Source organism: Pangasianodon hypophthalmus, chromosome 1, assembly GCF_027358585.1.
Source record: "Pangasianodon hypophthalmus isolate fPanHyp1 chromosome 1, fPanHyp1.pri, whole genome shotgun sequence".
NCBI classification, from domain to species: Eukaryota; Metazoa; Chordata; class Actinopteri; order Siluriformes; family Pangasiidae; genus Pangasianodon; species Pangasianodon hypophthalmus.
In genome coordinates this window covers 5,588,477-5,607,792 of record NC_069710.1, presented here as the reverse complement: position 1 = coordinate 5,607,792, position 19,316 = coordinate 5,588,477, and the positions used below count along the sequence as shown (strand labels likewise).

The following is a 19,316-nucleotide window of genomic DNA, read 5'->3' as shown; positions in this document are numbered from 1 at the left end:
TGAGCACTTTCACAAAAGAAGGATTTTTTTCTGAGATTGGGAATAGGGTATGCATTTGCATTTGCATCAATTCATGTCATAATTGAAAATTTGATCTATGATTCAATGTGTAAGATTTATTATTATTATTATTATTATTATTATTATTATTATTTCCTCATTAGTATTTGTGGTATAGGCTAAGGTAAATAAGTACAAGTGATATAAACGTAACTCAGTCTTTCATTTATCTTCAGTAACTGCTTTATCCAGGTTAGGGTTGCGGTCTATCCAGAGCCAGGGTATGAGGCGGAAATACACCCTGGATGGGACGCAGGGTACCATGCACACACTCATCATAAGTAAATGCTAGTAGGTATCCTAGTATAGCATTGTGGTATGAAACTACACCACTGCAGTGTGTGTATGTGTGCGGTGGGGTGGGGTGGGGTGGACAGGACTCCCTTGCACTCTGCGTGAACACTAGCTGCTGTGCACTGCAGTGTCTTATTGAATTACACATGCTTAAAGTGAAAAAGCGAACGTGCTGTATCGGGTTCCAGGGCCGAGGAATCTGCTCCAACAGATTTTTGACTACAGCGTTTCAGTGTTTGACTACAGTACTCAAACATTTATTTATAAATGGTATGGGTGATGGTTTTTAAAGATGGTATGGTACAAAATCCTATTAAATCAGAATCTAACTGAAAATATTTCACAGACACAGATATCTACATTTATAATCAGTGAAGCACAGTGAGTCTTTCAGTGCCTCCACAATGTCAAATCTAAATGCAGTGCGTGTTCTGATGATTCCTGCACCTTTCTAACATCACACAGTCACTTTAGCACCTTATATAATCGAATACATCATCGCTTAATGCATCTCAGCATCCCATTCTATTATCAGACCACTGAAAAAAAGTCTCTCATTCTATTATATTCTATGCTATTATATTAGATTATATAACAGTACATCTACATTAAATTTAAGGTTTATTGACTAAAATCTGTAAAATTGTTTATGAATGACCAGCACAGTGAAGAACTCGAGGTGTAGTGAAACAAAATGCTGCATTTAATGATTACAATCAAAAAAGTTAAACATCATTCATTACAGAGGAGAATGAATGCTGGAAACTTTATTGGCCATTATTACTGTTTAAGAAATACAATATACAAATTGATAATGATTTGGGAGGAAAGAGAAAGGTAGAAAAGAGATGAGGGGAGATGAGCGGTGAGAAAGTAAGGCTCAATATTTCATAGGGGTTTGCTTGTAGTGGAGAAGAAGGGATGGCTAGAGGGAGAGAGAACAGTAAGCAGAAAGAGAGAGAGAGAGAGAGAGAAGAAGAGAGGAGGGCAGCTGAAGAGTCAGTGTATCTTCCAAAAGAATATTTTTTTAAAAAATACACAACAAAAATTAAAATGAAATGAAGTATAAAAAAGGAGGTTAAAAAGAAAAAGTCAACATTTCTATGGAGGAAAACAGGCAGTTAGCCACTTCAAGTAGAGGGATTTCCCAGTGTCCAGTGTTGTGGGGAGTTTGGGTAGGGTAGTGGACTCCAAACAGACTTTTCTGGTGAACATTTATCATTAGCTGTGCTTAACTCTAACTGATAAACCCAATCCAAACCCTTAATCTGAACCATGGACACCTTGTCCTGACCTAAGCCAAAAATTCAAGTATTCCCTTAACTAAAAGGACTGATTGAAAGCGTTCTCCAGAAAGGTCCGTGTGTGTCCTCCAGTGGTCAGGACAGGCAGGGAGTGCGAATCTACATCAGGGAGCAGGGTGTCCGGCCCTGAGGGGCTCCACCATCCATCTTCTCAGCCTCCAGGATTATCCTCTTGAACACCTCCACTGCAGTCTGACGAGAGGGACCGAGAGAGAAGCAGTTAGCCATGGCTTTATATAATCAAAACAAAAAAAATAAGATTCTACTAAAGAGAACAAATAAATGAGATTACACTAATGAGATTACATGAAATAATTAGATATTTTCTAATGGACACAAAATGTGATGTGCCATGTATCTGGAGAGGAGTAACAGTTCTGCTTCACTCCAGCCAAGTTAGAACCAATAAAGGCTAGAAGTTCTTGTTCTCCTTCTTTAGGGGTCCCATTAGGGGTCACCACAGCGGATCATGGGTCCGCATATTTGATCTGGAACAGTTTTTACACCAGATGCCCTTCTTGATGCAACCCTCCCCAGTTTTATCCGGGTTTGAGGCCGGCACTGGAAGTGCACTGTTGTGGTTCCCTGGCTGGGAATCGAACCCAGGCCGCAGTGGTGATAGCGCCGTGGCCTAACCACTAGTCCTTCAGGGACCCAAAGGGTTAAAAATTCATGAAAAAGCCCAAAATACTTCATCAAACGCATTCCAAGAACTTCAGTAAAACAGTGTATGATGCAGTTTCACTATAGATATAAAACAGGGAAAATCTAATTAAAGGCATATTAATTTAACACTTCCCCTTCAGACATGTTAGAGCTTTTCATGGCAGGCTCATGAAAAAAAAAAATCTTGCAAACTATGACCTTCAATTACTAATCATCCCTGTAAAAGGGGGATTTTGTGTGTCAGTGTTTAATCTCAAAAGGGTACCAATTAACCAACAAAAAATGACTTTATTAAATAGGCTGAAAATAAACTGTAGTGTATTTGGTCTGACTCATGGAGGGCCAGCTCGGAAAAGCAGCCATGTCCCTCATCTTGGCGTTGGATGGAAACTGGGGCTCTGATATTTAATTAGGATCCTCCACACTGTCTCCCTCTGGGGAGTTACTGGATCTCCAGGGAGATGCTGCTCCTCAGAATGGAGCTGTGCCTGTGTGGACAGGAGGAGAGCACTACAGATGACCGCCTCTCTGCTGATGTGTTTGAGCTTTTGAAATGCCACAGGCCCAAACGGCAAACTGAGATTAAGGCACTGTCGATCTTTTGCAACTGGAAAGACGTCAGGGGAGCAGTCGTAATGAAAACAGACCAAACTGTAATGTTTTTTACGTAACCCAACAATGTTAAGATCCAAGACTCCTCAAAAGCATAGGATATTATCAGTATAAAATCTGAACACCAGGAGTGGCAAATTCCTTTAAGAGCAAATATTAATTACTTATTCATATGCATAAGAATATTACTTATACTGCCAAAACACAGCAAATAATAGCAATGGCATTACACTATGCATTTGTATCACTTAGACCACATACTTTTAAGCATCATAGAGTGGCAGCATAATTTTTTTTTTTAAATAAATAAATATACACTATATGGCCAAAAGTGGAGATACTTGGCCACCACACCCACATATGCTGTCAGCTTTCCAGTTCATCCTAAAGGTGTTCAGTGGGGTTGAGGTCAGGGCTCTGTGCAGGACACTCGAGTTCTTCCACTCCAACCTTGGCAAGCCATGTCTTCACATTGTGCACAGGGGCATTGTCATCCTGGAACAGGTTTGGGCCCTTAAGTTCCAGTGAAGGGAAATTGTAATGCTACAGCATATGAAGACATTCTAGAAAATTCTATGCTTTGGCAACAGTTTGGGGAAGGCTCTAATATGGGTGTTATGGTCAGGTGTGCACATACTTTTGCCCATATAGTGTACTTTCAGAGTTCTGATTGTTTTTTATTTATTTACCCAGAGTGAGATTTTCATCTGATTTAACCACAAAGGCTAGCCTGTCTGGTCTAAAGATCTACTGCAGCACAAATTGCTGAAAAAGATCATGCTGGCTATGATAGAATGGTGTCAGAACACAGTGCATTGCAGCTTGCTGCATAGGGGGCTACGTAGCCGCAGACCAGTCAGAGCGTCAGTTGTATATAATGCCAGTGGCCTCTTTCAGCAGGATAATGCGCCCTGCTACACTGCAAAAATTGTTCAAGAATGGTCTGACAAAGTGTTCAAGGTGTTGACTTGGTCTCCAAATTCCCCAGATCTCAATCCGATCAAGCATCTGTGGGATGTGCTGGACAAACAAGTCCAATCCATGGAAGTCCCACCTCACAACTGTTTTGGTGGCACAAGGGCATATATGAAATATGTTCTGACAGCCATAATGTGCTTATTAACTGCACAGATTCTGAAAGTAAAATAATATGAGTAACCTGAACACTAATAGGCATTTCATGGGTCATGTAAGGAGCACTGAACTCACTCTGGTTGATAATCAGGAGTTCTTGCCTCCACTTGCTGAGCTCAATCCACTAGTGCTATTTGCTCAGCAATGAGTATAGGGAAGTGTGTGTCTTTTGTGTTTGACAGCAAAAGATCTCAGGCCTGAAAGTCAACGAATTTTTCACCTAACAGTGAAGCAATGATACAGAAACCTTCAAACTGGGATAAACTTCAAGTCAAACTTGTTTTAAAGATCTTTTAAAGAATCTGAATTCTGCCAGAGAGAGAGAGCGGTATCTGAGAAAAGCACTACATCACAGAGCGAGAGGGAAATATAGCGTACGTGCGTTAAGGTGGCTTGTTACCTGGTTCTCTTTTGCAGAGGACTCCATGAATGCTGCGTTCCATGATTCTGCCAATGCTTTGCCTTCTTCACAGCTGATAACACTAAGGGAGAAGAGTGTATTTAAGGTTAAGAGAGTCTGATACTTATTGAACACTTTTCTGGCCACAAGCTTCAGAATCTTGAAGGCTGCACTCAGGCTATACACATTTCTGTGAATGCGCACTTACATGCACCAGGTTCCGAAAAGAAACCCTGTGATTCATTGAGCTTTCTGGAGAAAGACTGTCACTGGATTGGAAACTAGGTCATGGTATCTTAGGTCATGGTAACGTAGGTCAAAAAGCTCTCTAATCTATATACATAAAGCTGAGTCATAAAACAGACCAACAATAAAGAAGTCCATTTTCCCAAGTCCAGTCCAGTTTCTCTTCCGGGAAATATGTATTGATAAAGCCCGTCACACACAAGCCTAAATGTACTCTATTCTTCGGCTTCTTTACGTGAACATTTTTATACTAACTTACATATTTCTTTAACAACAGTAACATATTCCTCTAAATGAATCAGCATGGTTCAATGAGTTTAAAACCACAGGAAACCTAAATTATTTATTCCTACTTCCTACTAATTAGATCCTGTGAAGGATGCTAAATCAAGCATGCTCATCAGAATACTAATTATGGTCAGACAAATCTGAGATCAGTCTGATCAGCACAATCAAATGAGTTTAAGCATTTCCGTCTATTTTTATTCAATCTATGTTGGGTGCTTTCAGGTCGTCATGTAAATATTATACTATATACCCAGAAACTCGCCAAATTAAAGTTGTCCTTTTTGTGAAATGCATATGTAAGGGGTAAACTGTAATATATTAATAAAGAAATAAGAAGCAAATGTTCTTCAGCATCTCATAGCTATTGCTATGAGTGTAGAATCGGCTGCTGTTCATGTTACTACACCTCCTCAGCTGGGAGGCTGGACTGCAGATTGGAGAGCAGATAAAGTTGAATGTACCAGTCTGTAGGGGAGAGTGCCTCTGCCTATTGACAGAACTCTAATGGAACTATTGATCCTGTTTGGCTTGTAGATAACACGCACGCGCACACACACACACACGTTTACACTACTGCTGATCTGCAGATGGAGCAGGTCCGCTAGTCAGCAGCATATTACCATTACCTTTTCTGCTGTACACCATTTCTAATAATTTTTAAAAATACCTATCTCAAGCCTGAAGTATACAATCAAAATCAAGCGATGGAAAATCATGAGCAAATTTTCCACTACAAGATCAGAGTCTAAGCTCATCAGTATTTAGCTCTTGGAAGGAGGACTTCTCTAGCCAGATTTATAAAGACATGAGTATACCAACAGAGCAACACTTTGGCTCGTCTGACGCTACAAACTTTGGGTAGCTTTGCTCCAAAGCCAGTCTCATGGTGCGACTGGGTTCCTCAGTCCATTTACAGCATCCTACACTACCCTGTCCTGTTCAGTCATGCTGAACTGTATCCATGTCCACACAGGAAGCAAATCAGAGGAGCAGCTGTCAGCTCTCCATGCCTTTTACTTCCCACTCTCCTCCAAGAACTTAAACATTACATACTCATTCAAATCGTTACAATTTTTAAACAAGTATAGCTTTCATATTTCTATCAATGTGTCAGTGAGCAGACAATTTCAAACGCTATGTTCAACATAAAGTGCCTTTCACAGCATGTTGCCTTGAACTGCAGTAAGAAACCCCAGGCATTATGCAAACGGATCTAAATAGACCTCTTTCTATAACTGCCTTTTTCAGGACTCTGATCTCTTTATACCAAAATAACTTGAAATTCATTTTGAGCCCGTTTCACCAAACAAACCCTGGAATTCCTTTTGCGCATCAATATTTTTTTTACAACTGTATATGTAATGAGCCCGGCAGTGATATTATGCTAAAGTATGGATATAAATCCTGACAGTCAGGATTTTGAGTGCTGACTATATCACACCTGCCCTACTTTCCCCTAAATAAACCATCCTTAGAGATCTCTGTTACACTAACAGCTTTACCCACCTCTACCGTACAAGCACTGCACGTACTGTGTGCGTGCGAGTGTGTGAGGAAGAAAAAAAAATTCAAAGTGTTGGCGCAGAATGTAAATTAGCCCTTACAACTGACACTATTTAAACACGAATCACAAGCTGTTGTGCTCAGGGCAAACCAGTGTGTGGGGCTTTACTGAAACGAGGTGTATGATTTTCAGGACAGCATAAAAGGAGAGGAAAAATTTTGGATGACTCAAACTTGGTAAAGCACAGCCTGTCTGCTTCAATGAGGGGGAAATTTTCACCCATGATTTCATATCCTGTGGAACAGCATGCAGGGCTAAAGCAACATCAATTCTATTTCCTGTTTGTGGCCCAGTTGTAGTTCAGCTTTATGGAATGTTCAATAGCATGTCCCCTGAAGCATGACAATAGTTTAACCCTTTCCTCGGAGAGGTCCTATTCTACACAAAGCTTTGCAAACGTCTCACTCTCTAATAGATGTAGCAAATCTTTTCTCGGCTGATTGGGCACCATTACACCGTGTTCCCCGTGTGTTTTGGGAGCTGATTTCCTGACGCAGATTGACCTATTTATCCTTCTTGTTCTTCCCTCCTTACATCTCTACTCATCATATGTGGATCTGTATGCTGATGACAAACTGAACAGCTAAACTGGAAGAAGGGAGGACTCGAGTGATGCACAGAATGCACGGGGAAGCTTGTTCTCAGGGGGTTGATGGCATGAAAAAAACGGTCATAAAAATGGCTTTTGTTGCAGATCCTTTGTTGCGGCTAATCACATGCATTAAGGTACACTATTAACCTGACAGCAGCTCATCAAGAAAGTGGAGAGTTTTCACAGATTTTCATAGACTTGTTTTATTTACCCTCTCTGGTTTGACTTGTGAACGGATAACATAGTTTGTTCAAAAAAAAAAAAAAGCTGACGACAAACAATTTTTTAACACACCGTTAGACAAAGAAGTATACAATTATTCACTGCTTCATTTTCAAAACTAATATCTCAAGTATTTCAAGTCCAGGGCACTAGTCACAAGTGGTAATGTGAAGTGCCAGTGTGAAACAAAACCACTTGTCTTATTTATAGCCGTAAACTAATTACACATTAAAAGGTAGCAGTTAGCACCATTCAGTCAGGGTAGCTGTTTATCCGGACCTTTATAAGCAAGGAATTTTATGTAGCTGTACCTTAACAAATTTTAGTTGAATACCACTATGCTCTAATACACACATGGCTAGTTTTTAGACCTAATAAAAATGAAATGTGGCCAGCAACAGGGAACTAAGGATTAAACTTGTGTGTATACTCATAAGGCTAATCTAAGCTCATTCCGCTACACATTTAAAAGCTTGCTACTAGGCCCAACACTTTTGTCCAGTTTATTAAACTCTCATCTACAGCCTATGAACAAATATATTAATGCGTCGCATAAAACTAGAGCGAATGACTTAAGTCAGCCTAATGAATCCTAACAGGATTCATTATTACCAGCAGACAGCAGTTACTTTACGCAGTTATTATACATCACACAAGAACATATCTCAGTTTCTTTAGATCAGGCCATTTGAGCTGGCAGTGAGGAGAACAGCTTATAAAGATAACTGTGTATTCCCCATAATATATCACATGCATCACTTACCGCTCCATATGGAGATCTTTTTTATTTCCCACCAGCATTATTGGTACTCTGTGTAAAAGATAGAAGGAGCATGACCTCAGTATAAAAAGCATTAAGCAGTCTCCATGATGTCAAAACGTTCAACCTTTTAAAGAAGCTAGAACATATGGAGTCACCGATGCAGTCACATAACTACTTGAAAAAAAGAAAAAAAAAGATACTTACTGTACTTTTCCCACCATATCCAGCAATTTTTCATGAATAACTTTTACTACTTCAAAACTGCAAGAGAAAGAAAAATGACTTAGCAGCTAATCAAGTGTACTGTGTGTTCAATACCAGAATGAGAAAAATCCTGTTCTCTACTTGATGCATGGCTTTATGCCAATCTGCACTAATACGCATGAAATTGACCTTATTGACGTCTCATTGATGTCAATAAAATCTGACATATCTGAAAAGAAAATGCATGTTATTTAGTGTTGGTCTATCTACATAAACATCAAATTGCAAATCCCACAATAACATCATGCAGAAAGCAGTAAGCTTGTATGATTCAGTGAGGGTCACTCAAGCGATTAATGTGTAGTAAATGGCAACGTTTCTGCAATACCAATCACTGAACTCTCATTAAAAATAATTCCACGGAGATCTCCATTTAGTTTAAAGTTTTGGTTCTTTAATAGGGTTCACTTTTTCACATAACAGGGTTCTGTAAACATTTTCTTTAGAGGAAAAATTGACTTCACTAGAAAAAAGCCCAGGGGACGATGTGACTGGGTTATGTGACAGTTTTATGTGGAATGCAGTTGTGCCAGAGGCTAGGAGTCTTCTCCAAACATGTGTCAGAGGAAGAAGCTTTTCAGCTCTAGAGAACCCGTTTAAAGACGCTTTCCATTACCTTCCTGTTTTTTTAAAAATTATTTTTATTATTATTATTAAAGATACTGCTGAAATGCTTTATCTTACTGTCTAACCCTGGTCGATTACTAGGTATACCAGACAATCTATAATTCCATCCAGAAATCAATCAATCAATCAACTCATAGCTTCAAAATGACAAAATAAAATCACCAAAACTGCAATTTGAATGACTAATGTTTCAAAAGATTTATCAGAACACTAAGGAGAGAAATGTATTATCCACTCTAGATATTACCACATATAATTCAAAGAACGCTGCTGATATGCACTGTACGAGAAGCCCAGCAGGAAGAGACATGATTAACTTCATCTGCTGATGAATGAAAATAGTGCCATTGCTCCTGGCAGTGGCTGCTCCCAATCTGAGCCCGGTTTAAGATCCGGTTTGGAGCTAGATTTGAGGAAGTCAGTGCTAGAGAAAGAGTCAGACTGAGAAAGCTATTCATGCTGCCACTAGGGCTTGACTAAGTGATTTGATTAAATCAGACTTGAGAAAGTTTGAATCTCTATTACAGGAGAGGGTGAATGAGATAAGAGTGGGATGGGGGGGGTTGGGGGATAGGGGGGTGTAACACATCTGTGCAGCAAAACACTTCAATGCTTCTACTTAATCTTAAAAATATCCATGATCTTCTTCCCACAGCAGCTCTCGGACACAAACTTAGGTTCTTGAATAGCCCAGAGATAGACAAATCATAAATACGTTAACTAGCCCAGCAGGCAAGTCAAGCTCTAATGTGTGTGATACCATGTTTTTAACTGCCTGAAAGCCTAATTAACTAGGGGAAAAAAGCAGCAATTAACATAGTTTAACTCAAAGAATGCAAGATGACTGTGTGTTATGCCAGCATTAGTGTTTTTGCACTGCACTCTACAGTATTTTACTTAATTTTATTAGTTTCCACATCCTTTCATGTTCCTGTCGCTGAAAGGATTGTCTAGGATCCGTGCAATATTAACCAGGAAAAAGAATAGTAATATATGGAGAAGAATACATGAAGAGAAATATATGCAGCAACTGGAGTGGGTTCTGTTTAAATAAATATCAAATGAAAGTTTTCTTTTGCGAAAGAAAGTTTTTTTTTTTTTCTTCGGGCTGTCTGAAGAGTGAAGAAAAAAGATGCTGGTGACTTATTGCAACAGCCTACTGAACCTTCTACCTACTGAACCTCCAGGCAAAAAGGAATTTAAAAAACCAAAAGACAGCCCTGACACAGAATCTGCCTAGCCCGTCCAGTAATACGCTGGTTAAAATGAAATGTGGGGGGAAAAAAAACTACTGTCAAAAGAAAATACTAATTAGTCAAAAGAAAGTAACTCTCAAGTACAGGGCCAGGATTTCACATCTCCAGGTTCACTGATCTGTACACTTCTAATTGCATACTGCAGTCAAAATACAAAAGCGACCTACCTTTTATTTGACGTAACAGAATACACCAAAATGTAACCATTGATGTCTATGGAATAGGTCTGAGGGAAAATAGAGTACTCATCCTGTGGAGAAAAAAAAACTCTGTAAATCATAAAAAGACAGGAACAACCATTGTATAATGCTGGGTTTACCACAGGATTTATAAAATTCTAACACTAGGTTATATCACTTTATAACCTATTATAATACAATTTTTAAACAGAATTTTGTCTTTAAGTCACAAGGGTCTTACACTGTATCTAACTAAATACAAGAGGTGTAAGAAGCAATAGCCTGGATGAAGATGTGGTCGGGAAAACAGACGTGATTGTACAAGATGGAGGACAAGAGGCTGAAGCTCAACCTCCCTCTCTGCAGTGCACTGCATATGCATAGAGCTTGTACACAGCATGCCATTTTCTTCCCGGCTCTGTCATTGGCTACTGCCTGCATCACTGACTGGCTCACACTACAAGGTGTGCACGTGTTTTCAGTAAGAAGATCAAATGTATCAGGACGTCCCTGATCATTCCATGATGCAGTGCAATCAGAAAGCGTAAAATGGACCTGTGTGCAATTTGGCATCACCTGATCATCTGATCACTGGGAACTGTAAATTCACTTCTAATTTTGAAAAGGTGTCAGAAAGGGCAGATGCAGAATAAAACCGTAATAAAATCCTGGTTTTAAATTATGCTGTGTATTATAGGTAATCAGCTCAAGTGTTCACTATGATTGTAAGTCACAGTGTGCACTTGCTACCAATAACAGATTGCAGAGCTTACTAACAGTAGCAGTGTGACCTAGTGCATTCTCGCTCACTTGTGCTACTTCTATTCCTGCTCAACCATGCCTAATGGTGCGTATGTAGGTGTGAGATATATATATGTATGTGTTTGTGTGTGTGTGTGTGTTCTACCTGCCCTGCTGTGTCGACCAGCTGAAGATGGTACTCTTGGCCATTGACTGTGATCATTTTAGTAAATGCTGCAGGGGAGAGAAAAAGACAATGATGTGAAAGGGAGCAGAAAAAAAAAAAAAAAAAAAAAAAAAAAAAAGAGTGCATGTGAGTGAGTGAGAGGGTTGTACATGCTGCAGACCTCAGCTTCAACTCCACAGAGAATCGATACAAGGACAAACAGAGGGAGGGGAAAAAAAAAAAAAAGCAGAGAACGGTATCAGACCAACGGCTTTTCAAAACATTCACTTCCTTTATAAGCTCTCTGTAACTGACGCCCAAACTCACAACACAGTCATGCTTTATTACTGCAGCTGTCACAGAAACCTAGAAACGGGGGGCAGAGACAGGCAGTGATGCTAATTTTTTAAGACATCAGTCTTAAATTGAAGATGATGATATATTACAGAAACCTAGATTTTACAGAATGGGTGTGTGACTGAGCTAAATACAAGATTGGCATTGATACACACTGACATTGAGACATTTATAAGCCGTGCTACAGAGCTAATATATCAGCAAGGGTGCAGCCAGAAGCTGTGTGGCCAACCTCTCATGGGGCTAAAAATCTAAGACACAGTCGCACGCGGCAATTTGAGGACGTGGAAGATCCCCGAGGACGAGAGGAGCCGCCGAGCCGAGAAAGAAAATAGCTCAGCATGGAGCCGGCACACCTAGCACTATTACTCAAGCATTCAGACGCATTGAGAGCAAAGCACCTCTCCTGCCACCCTCCTCCTTCTTCTCCTCCTCCTCTTCCAAAGTCAAACAAGCAAGTAACATCACCAAGGAAGGAAAGGAGGAGGTCATTCCTCAGCAAAAATAAAGTCACTCTGTCTTCCAAACAAGCGTGGAATGAACAGGGAGAGTGTTTGATGGCTTGGGGGCATGGAAAAATAATCACATCTAGCTAAAGGACAATTAACTGCTTCACACTAGGTACACTGCCATCCAATGTTTGCCAAAGAGCACCAGTAAAACATTAGGGCTGGGAATCTTTAGTCCCCGTATGATTCAGTTTACACATTCATATTATCAGTACATCATTTTCCCCATCTACATGAGTGCATGGTGCTAGAAGTAGGCAAAAGTGATTGCACCTTGATGAAAGATTACACGAAACAAACAAACAAACAAAAAAAATCATGCATAATTTGACCAGAGACCTGCCATAATATAAACATCAAGTTTAATTGCAGATTGTGCTTAAAAGAAACTGTTAGTAATGGACATGCCATGTTTAAAGACATGCCAAATATTGCCCAGATGAAGGCAATATGTGGCAGAAGGATCTTCGGTGTCTCGTGAGACGTTGGATAAAGAACGTCTTGCATCTAGCCTTGTAAAGTGCCTTCTGTACGCTGGGGTCATTTCAGCCACTCCAACACCTCACCTAGTGTAACTCATCTGGACAATTATCTGGATATTTGAGTCACTTATATTTGACCATGGAAAATACAGTAATCAATAGTTTATTGGGGGCAGGGAGTGGTATCAAACTTGCTCTTTCTCTGTATTGTGTGTGTGAGTGGTCTTTTACAGGACCGGGAATGAAAAAAAAAATGAAAAATCACAACATTAAAGTTGCAATTTGCAATGTTATTTTCTAGACCTCTAATCACATATTTCAACTTTAATTAGTAAATATTGCAGCTAGTTTCTTCATTTCATTTCAGGCTTGTTTACATTTTTCTGGCCTAAAAAATAAGCTCCACCCCCTAGGTAAAACAGAGCAGCTCAGCTTTATCCCTTTCCCTTAAAAAGCAATTCACAAGCATACACTGTTTCAACAGAGATCGATTCTGTGGAACGGGAAGAGTAGTTAATGCAACTGCATTTGCCTTACTAGCAGCAAAGAGCTCTAAAAATTACAAATTGCTCCTTTAACACACCTCAAAACAGGCCTTTTCCCTTAGTCTGTTCTCTACATTAGAACCACCACCACACACTCCACAATGAACGCAGGAATTTGATGTTCAGACTCCGGAGACAAAAGCCCAGGTTTCATTAAGCTGTTCGTGTGTGACACAGTTTGTAGCAGAGATCTCCGTGTCCTCTGTGCTTCAGAGACTCTCCGAGCTGAATCTCGCTACACTAACTGCTGCATGCACGCTTCACTAACACCCAGAGACTGATCAAATTACACCGAGACGTGCTGCACACCACAGTCTAGGATCGTGCATACATCTAAAATCCCAGCAATATACACTGCAGAAAATAACTTTCATATTCGAGATGTATTACTCATTTATTGATGCATGTCTATATCCTACTCCCTTCACTGTGACCTGAAGGAACCCAACTGAACACCCACAGGAGATTTTGAACAGCTAGCTAAATTTTGCGAGTTAGTTTGTTGTTTGTGAGTGATAAGAGACATGCTGACTAATCTTTGCAGACTGCCAAGTACATCTAGCTTGTTAGCTCATTAAACCGATTACTATTAACAGAAAGACATGATCTCAGCCCCATGTTTTTTTATTATTGTCTCACGCTTCCAAGATTGGTGGATTTGTGGGATTAAAGTTAATGTAAACTGAATTCGGCATAAATCTAAACTGGAGATAGGAGACGCAAAATCAATCCAAATTATTATTATTATTTTTATTTTGTTTTTATGTTCCCCTCATTTTTTTTCCACAGTTTGATCATCTGCCAATTCCCACCCCATCATACATCAGCTACCAACCAGGAGGGGTGAAGGCTATCTCAGAGATGTGTAAAGCCAGCCAACCGGACCTTTTCTAAGTGCTGATCATGCTGCGTCATACGCTCAGAGGAAAGGGAAATCTGCCCTCTTCCACATAGATGATTTCACAATTAAGTAGTGCTACTGCTATTCACAGGGGAAAGAGAGTTCTGCTAATTCCCTTTTTGCATATCCTGTCTCTTTAATACAATTTTTTTTTTTTTTGGCCAAGTTGATTTGATGCGTGTCCAGTATGACTGCTGCTTAGACAGTGCTCTCTAATGCCGTTAGCAAATCACCTAAGGGAATATCTTTCAGAAGAATGGTGTTCATGTCTCCGGTACATGTCCAGAAACTTGTAGAATCTGTTCCATTGAAGCTGGTCTGGTGGATAGTAGTGGTCCAACACCTTATATTTGGTTGTTTTTTCTTCTTCAATTTGTCACCCTTTTATATATTTCCAAATGGAGGTACCCTTGTGGGTTTGTGTGTATGTGCAAACACATACAGTTCACAAATTTACCTGTGAAGCTGGGCTCTGTATCAAGGGCTGCTTTTCCACAAATCTATACTGAGTGCATGGTCTCCATTTTGGTTAAGATACCAAGACTCTGAGTATTGGTCAACACCTGATACTGATCCGATACTGACATCCTCTTAGCAACCGACAACACCATGTGTGAGGTTCTGGCGCTAAGCATTAGTCTGAAGACAGTTTGTGTCCTATATTGACATGCAAGATCTATGATGAGTCAGTCAGCATGACATCAACAGTAAAAAATACAGAAGTGAAGATGATAAGTGAAAAATGTGTCAGATCTGATGCTGATCCAATGCTTCATGCCGGGATCGTTATTAGAGCTTGTGACAAAGTCAGGGAAAAAAAAGGCCCTACTGAAGGTTTATAAGCTTTACTTAAAGCACACCTCAGGAGCCTGCAAAGGATTTCACTGAGTGGGGAAAAAAAAATTAAATAAATAAGTAGAAAAAAAAATCAGTGGCTAAATATGGTCTGATGTTACCACTCACATTTTTCCTTTTGGAGGAAGCCTACAGTAACTGCACTACTCATATCAAGTAACTCAACACAACAAGCTCTCAGTTTTACTGTCTGCTATGTTACAGTTGTTCTATGCTGGATGAAAATGTCAGTGAAAAGACGACGCCTGTGGCATACGTAGATACGAGACGCCTCTTAAAAGTCGAGGTGTCAGCAATGAGGAGTGTTTTGGCAGGCTCTTGCTGTACTGTTGCTGAACTGCATGCAAATAGCCGGCTGTGTAAGCGTCCTCTCTGCTCCCTAATGAGGAGTGGAAGTGCTGATTTTGACAGAGCCGAGTGTCACACTGCCATTGCATCCACACTGCAGCCTTCATTGAGGAACGGAGAACAGAAATCTACCTGGTGCCTCTCCAAAGCCCCCGTACAGACTCACACACAATCACGTCATACAGCTGAAGGAGAGAAATGAGGTCTAATCGTCCAATTCTACTAATAGCACGCGCAAACGCGCACACACACACACACACACACACACACACACACAAAGCAGAGCAGTTACTTGACAGGGCCTCTCTCTGTCCTCTGACTCCATCTCAGTCTGCTAGATTAACTGAAATGCACTTACTGTTTTCTATAGTCGGGTCGTACGAGTCCACAAACTGGCCTTCCACAAACTGTATTGTCAAAGAGGACTTCCCTGCAATAAAAAAAAAAAGAAGAAGACAGAAATGTGAAAATGATCCATAGCATTATATTAACCGCATGCATCCATTACAGCACACTGCATTCACACGTGGCCTAGAGAGGAACTATTTACAGCTCAAGCTTGCCCATATAAAATGTCAAGCATTGCTCAGAGACATCAGCATTAATGACCCACTTCTTATTATTCCCCAGTAATTTTTCCATACAGGCTCAACATGACTAACAGGCCAAAAGCTGCACTTCACCTTATATTTTTCTGCAGTTCAAATCCAGGAAAGTGTATTTAAAGTATTATTGTATTAACGTATAAGGAATAAAGCACAACAGGATGTGCTGTTATAGGAAAATAATCAATGATGAGTTCAACAAAGCTCAAAGTTCAACACCTCAATAACAACACTTCTCAAAGTGTTTTATTCCACTTATACCGAAGCAATTGGCCAACATTTTTTATTTATTAATGAACACTTCACTGTACTATTAATCTGTCTTGCATCTCAGATTTAAACAGAAATGTCAGTCGAATGCTGTCCTAACAAACACTATATAAACCCTATATAATCAGAATCAGTCATTCAGAATGAGTCAACCATTTATAACATTATATTTTTGAGTACAGGGGTCCTGATTTTAGCACAGATACTAACAAGGGCAGTCTCTGTGTTTTCAGAGTGATTTTTTTTTTGTGTGTAGTAGAGAAGTGTTGAGCTGGAGTAGCAGCAGCACGAGATGTCCGAGCGCGTGGGCAGCCACGTACCGCAGCCTGTTGCTATAACAACCGCTCAATCCCGCCGACATGTGTAAAATGCGAGCCCTCATTCAGAGGGAAAAGCCCAAAGGACGACATGACTACTCGCACAGGAACACACAGCTCAGTGAGAGATGAAGCTAATTTTCACACTGCGTCTGAATGGATGCTGCTGGAATCTATTAGCAGGTTATATAACCACGATCAACCTCCAGATACTTCAGAGCTTAAAGACACAATGTGCTATAGGCCTTCAAGAGAATTCAAACAGAATGGAGGAATGGTGTCAGCATACTTTTAAATAATTTATCGACTCAGAATGGTAGAGAGACAAGATGACCCTGAACAATAAAGAACAAATGTGGCTGAAATGATAATCATAAGGCTTTTCTTTCATCTCCCAGGAAAAATGATTTGATTCTGATTTTATGGAAAATATGAATACTGGATAATTTGAAGTGCTCTAGATGATCATAATTTCAAACAATCCTCAGAACAACTGTTACTTGCAAAACTGCCATGATCTCACTAGTCTCTTGTAGTCTCTAACTAGTCTCCTCAGCCCCGCCCCTTTTTCCTCAAATCACATGTCATGTGTTTGACCACAAGAGGTAAGACAGGTAAGGGAAATGTGAAAAATTTAACATTTTCCACGATTGCGATTCACTTGGCAGGTAGAACAGGTCTTTAAAAATGACACACTGCTCCTTTAATAGAAAGTCTGAATCACATGCTACAATTCTTTATGATACTACAGTAACTTCATTTATATAATGCCTTCTGAGACGTAAAGGTTTCATAAGACAGCTTTATACAACGTAATCAGGGAAAACAGACGTGTGCAGGAGCTTTTCTGAACCCTCTCGGCTTTAATGAAGATGCTTGGAAATTAAAGCATGGTTCCAGCTATAAATAGGCGCAGCGACAGAGTGGGTAGGGAGGATCACAGAGCTCTGACTGCTCAGTGCAGGAAAAAAGAGCAGATGTGGGAACGAGATTACACAGAAAACACACACAATAAAGCAAACACACATGGGGCTATCGATGCTTAGACTCCTGAAACAAGTGCAGCTTGTCTGAATTTTGAGACACTGAAATGACTGGGACAAACCTGTGTTGACGATATTCCTGAAAAGAGATCTGACTGCAGTCTGCATTACAGTGCCATAAGATGATGCAATTAGAAGAACAAATGGACACCAGAAAAGCTAGAATTCCAGGGTGGTCCTATATAAAACAGCATGTGCATGGCGAATTAATACTTTCATACATACAAACAACTCTGATCACTGAAGCTGGAGGTAACAAGAACAGGTTGGGTAGAATGAACAAAAGACCTACAGGCATGAAAGTGCTTTACTGATTCAGTTATGATTCTGCATGTGTGTGGTGGTCTGGGAAAACCCATCAGATGATGCTGTGGCTGAATTCTGGTAAACAAACCAAAATCAAAATGATTTTGCCAAAACTGGGTTTATCTGCCAATAACATACTTCTCAACTTTAGCCTGTAGTCATCTACACTTTAAGAACCCATAAATATATTTCATGAAATTTCATGTTTTTTTTTTTAATTTACCTTATAATCTTATACATATAGTCTATAATCTTTCTGAAAAGATCATGCTGGGAACCAGTTTAACAACCACTGTAGTGAAAACCAGAGATGGGCTGATCAGTGTTCTATGGCGCCGGCACTGTTCACAGATTGTTATTAAGAATGATTAGCTGGTGCTGATTCCGATTAGGGGCGGGGCCAGATACCGTGACACTTACGCTATATGGCCAAATGTTTGTGGACACCTGATCATCACACACATATATGCGTGCTGAATATCCTATTCCAGATTTAATCCCTCGTTGCTGTTATAATAACCTCCACTCTTCTGGCAAGGCTTTCCACTAGATTTTGGAGTGTGTGCTGTGGGGATTTGTGCTCATTCATTCATTCATTCATTCATTCACAAGAGCAACAGTGAGGTCAGACACTGATGTCAGGTGAGGGGGTCTGGAATGCAGTCAGCGTTCCAGTTCATCCCAAAGGTGCTCAGTGGAGTTGAGGTCAGGGTTCTGTGCAGGACACTCCAGTTCTTCCACTCCAACCTTGGCAAACCATATCTTCACGGACCTCGCTTTGTACACAGGGGCATTGTCAAAGGTATCGCTATAGCATACAAAGACATTCTATACATTTGTGTATTTCAAACATGCATCTGGTTCAGGGCTTACTGTTAAGCAGCGATGTCATATTGATCCACTGAGACATTATTCTTAACATGGACATGGGACTGACATCAGAACTTAATATATCGCTTGTAAAGCTCACTGAGGTAACATTATTTTTTTATAACGTGGTCTACGTGGACATAAACTGTAAGGCAGAGCTTAGGAAGCACAATATCTGAAAAATATTTCCAACTGGGAAACACAGAGGAGAAAAGCTACAAAATCTCGCATCCTCAACATGCCTTCACTTTGGTCGTGATCTCTTTAGCTTTTGGATTTTAGCTATTGAGCATCAGCCAGATATAAGACATACTGGCTGATCAGTGATCAGATATTTAGTGTGAAAATCATCCAATTCCGATCTACAGCCGATCGATTCTCTCATCCTTCGTAATAACAGTCTGTCTAAAGATGTGTAAAACCTTGCTAGCTAAGTGGCATTTCCTCACTAACCGTTATGTCAAAACAGACATAAACCTAAAACACTTAAAATCAGATGCCGGCTGTAAAAATTTCTTGATGCTCCTGTG

At 40.0% G+C, this 19,316-nt stretch overlaps 1 protein-coding gene across 1 annotated transcript in view; it reads right to left on the bottom strand.

Annotated features, from left to right (window-relative positions):
* Positions 1 to 1,034: 1,034 nt before the first annotated feature.
* The window catches only part of rheb (Ras homolog, mTORC1 binding), a 21,483-nt gene continuing 3,201 nt past the window's right edge, over positions 1,035 to 19,316 (bottom strand). Inside the window, exons 2-8 of the mRNA XM_026914162.3 lie at positions 15,734 to 15,805; positions 11,379 to 11,446; positions 10,460 to 10,542; positions 8,350 to 8,406; positions 8,146 to 8,193; positions 4,471 to 4,552; positions 1,035 to 1,850 (exon numbers count right to left, since the gene is read on the bottom strand). Coding sequence (XP_026769963.1) covers positions 1,758 to 1,850; positions 4,471 to 4,552; positions 8,146 to 8,193; positions 8,350 to 8,406; positions 10,460 to 10,542; positions 11,379 to 11,446; positions 15,734 to 15,805 — 503 coding nt within the window. The 3' untranslated portion in view covers positions 1,035 to 1,757. The remainder of the gene's footprint in view (positions 1,851 to 4,470; positions 4,553 to 8,145; positions 8,194 to 8,349; positions 8,407 to 10,459; positions 10,543 to 11,378; positions 11,447 to 15,733; positions 15,806 to 19,316) is intronic.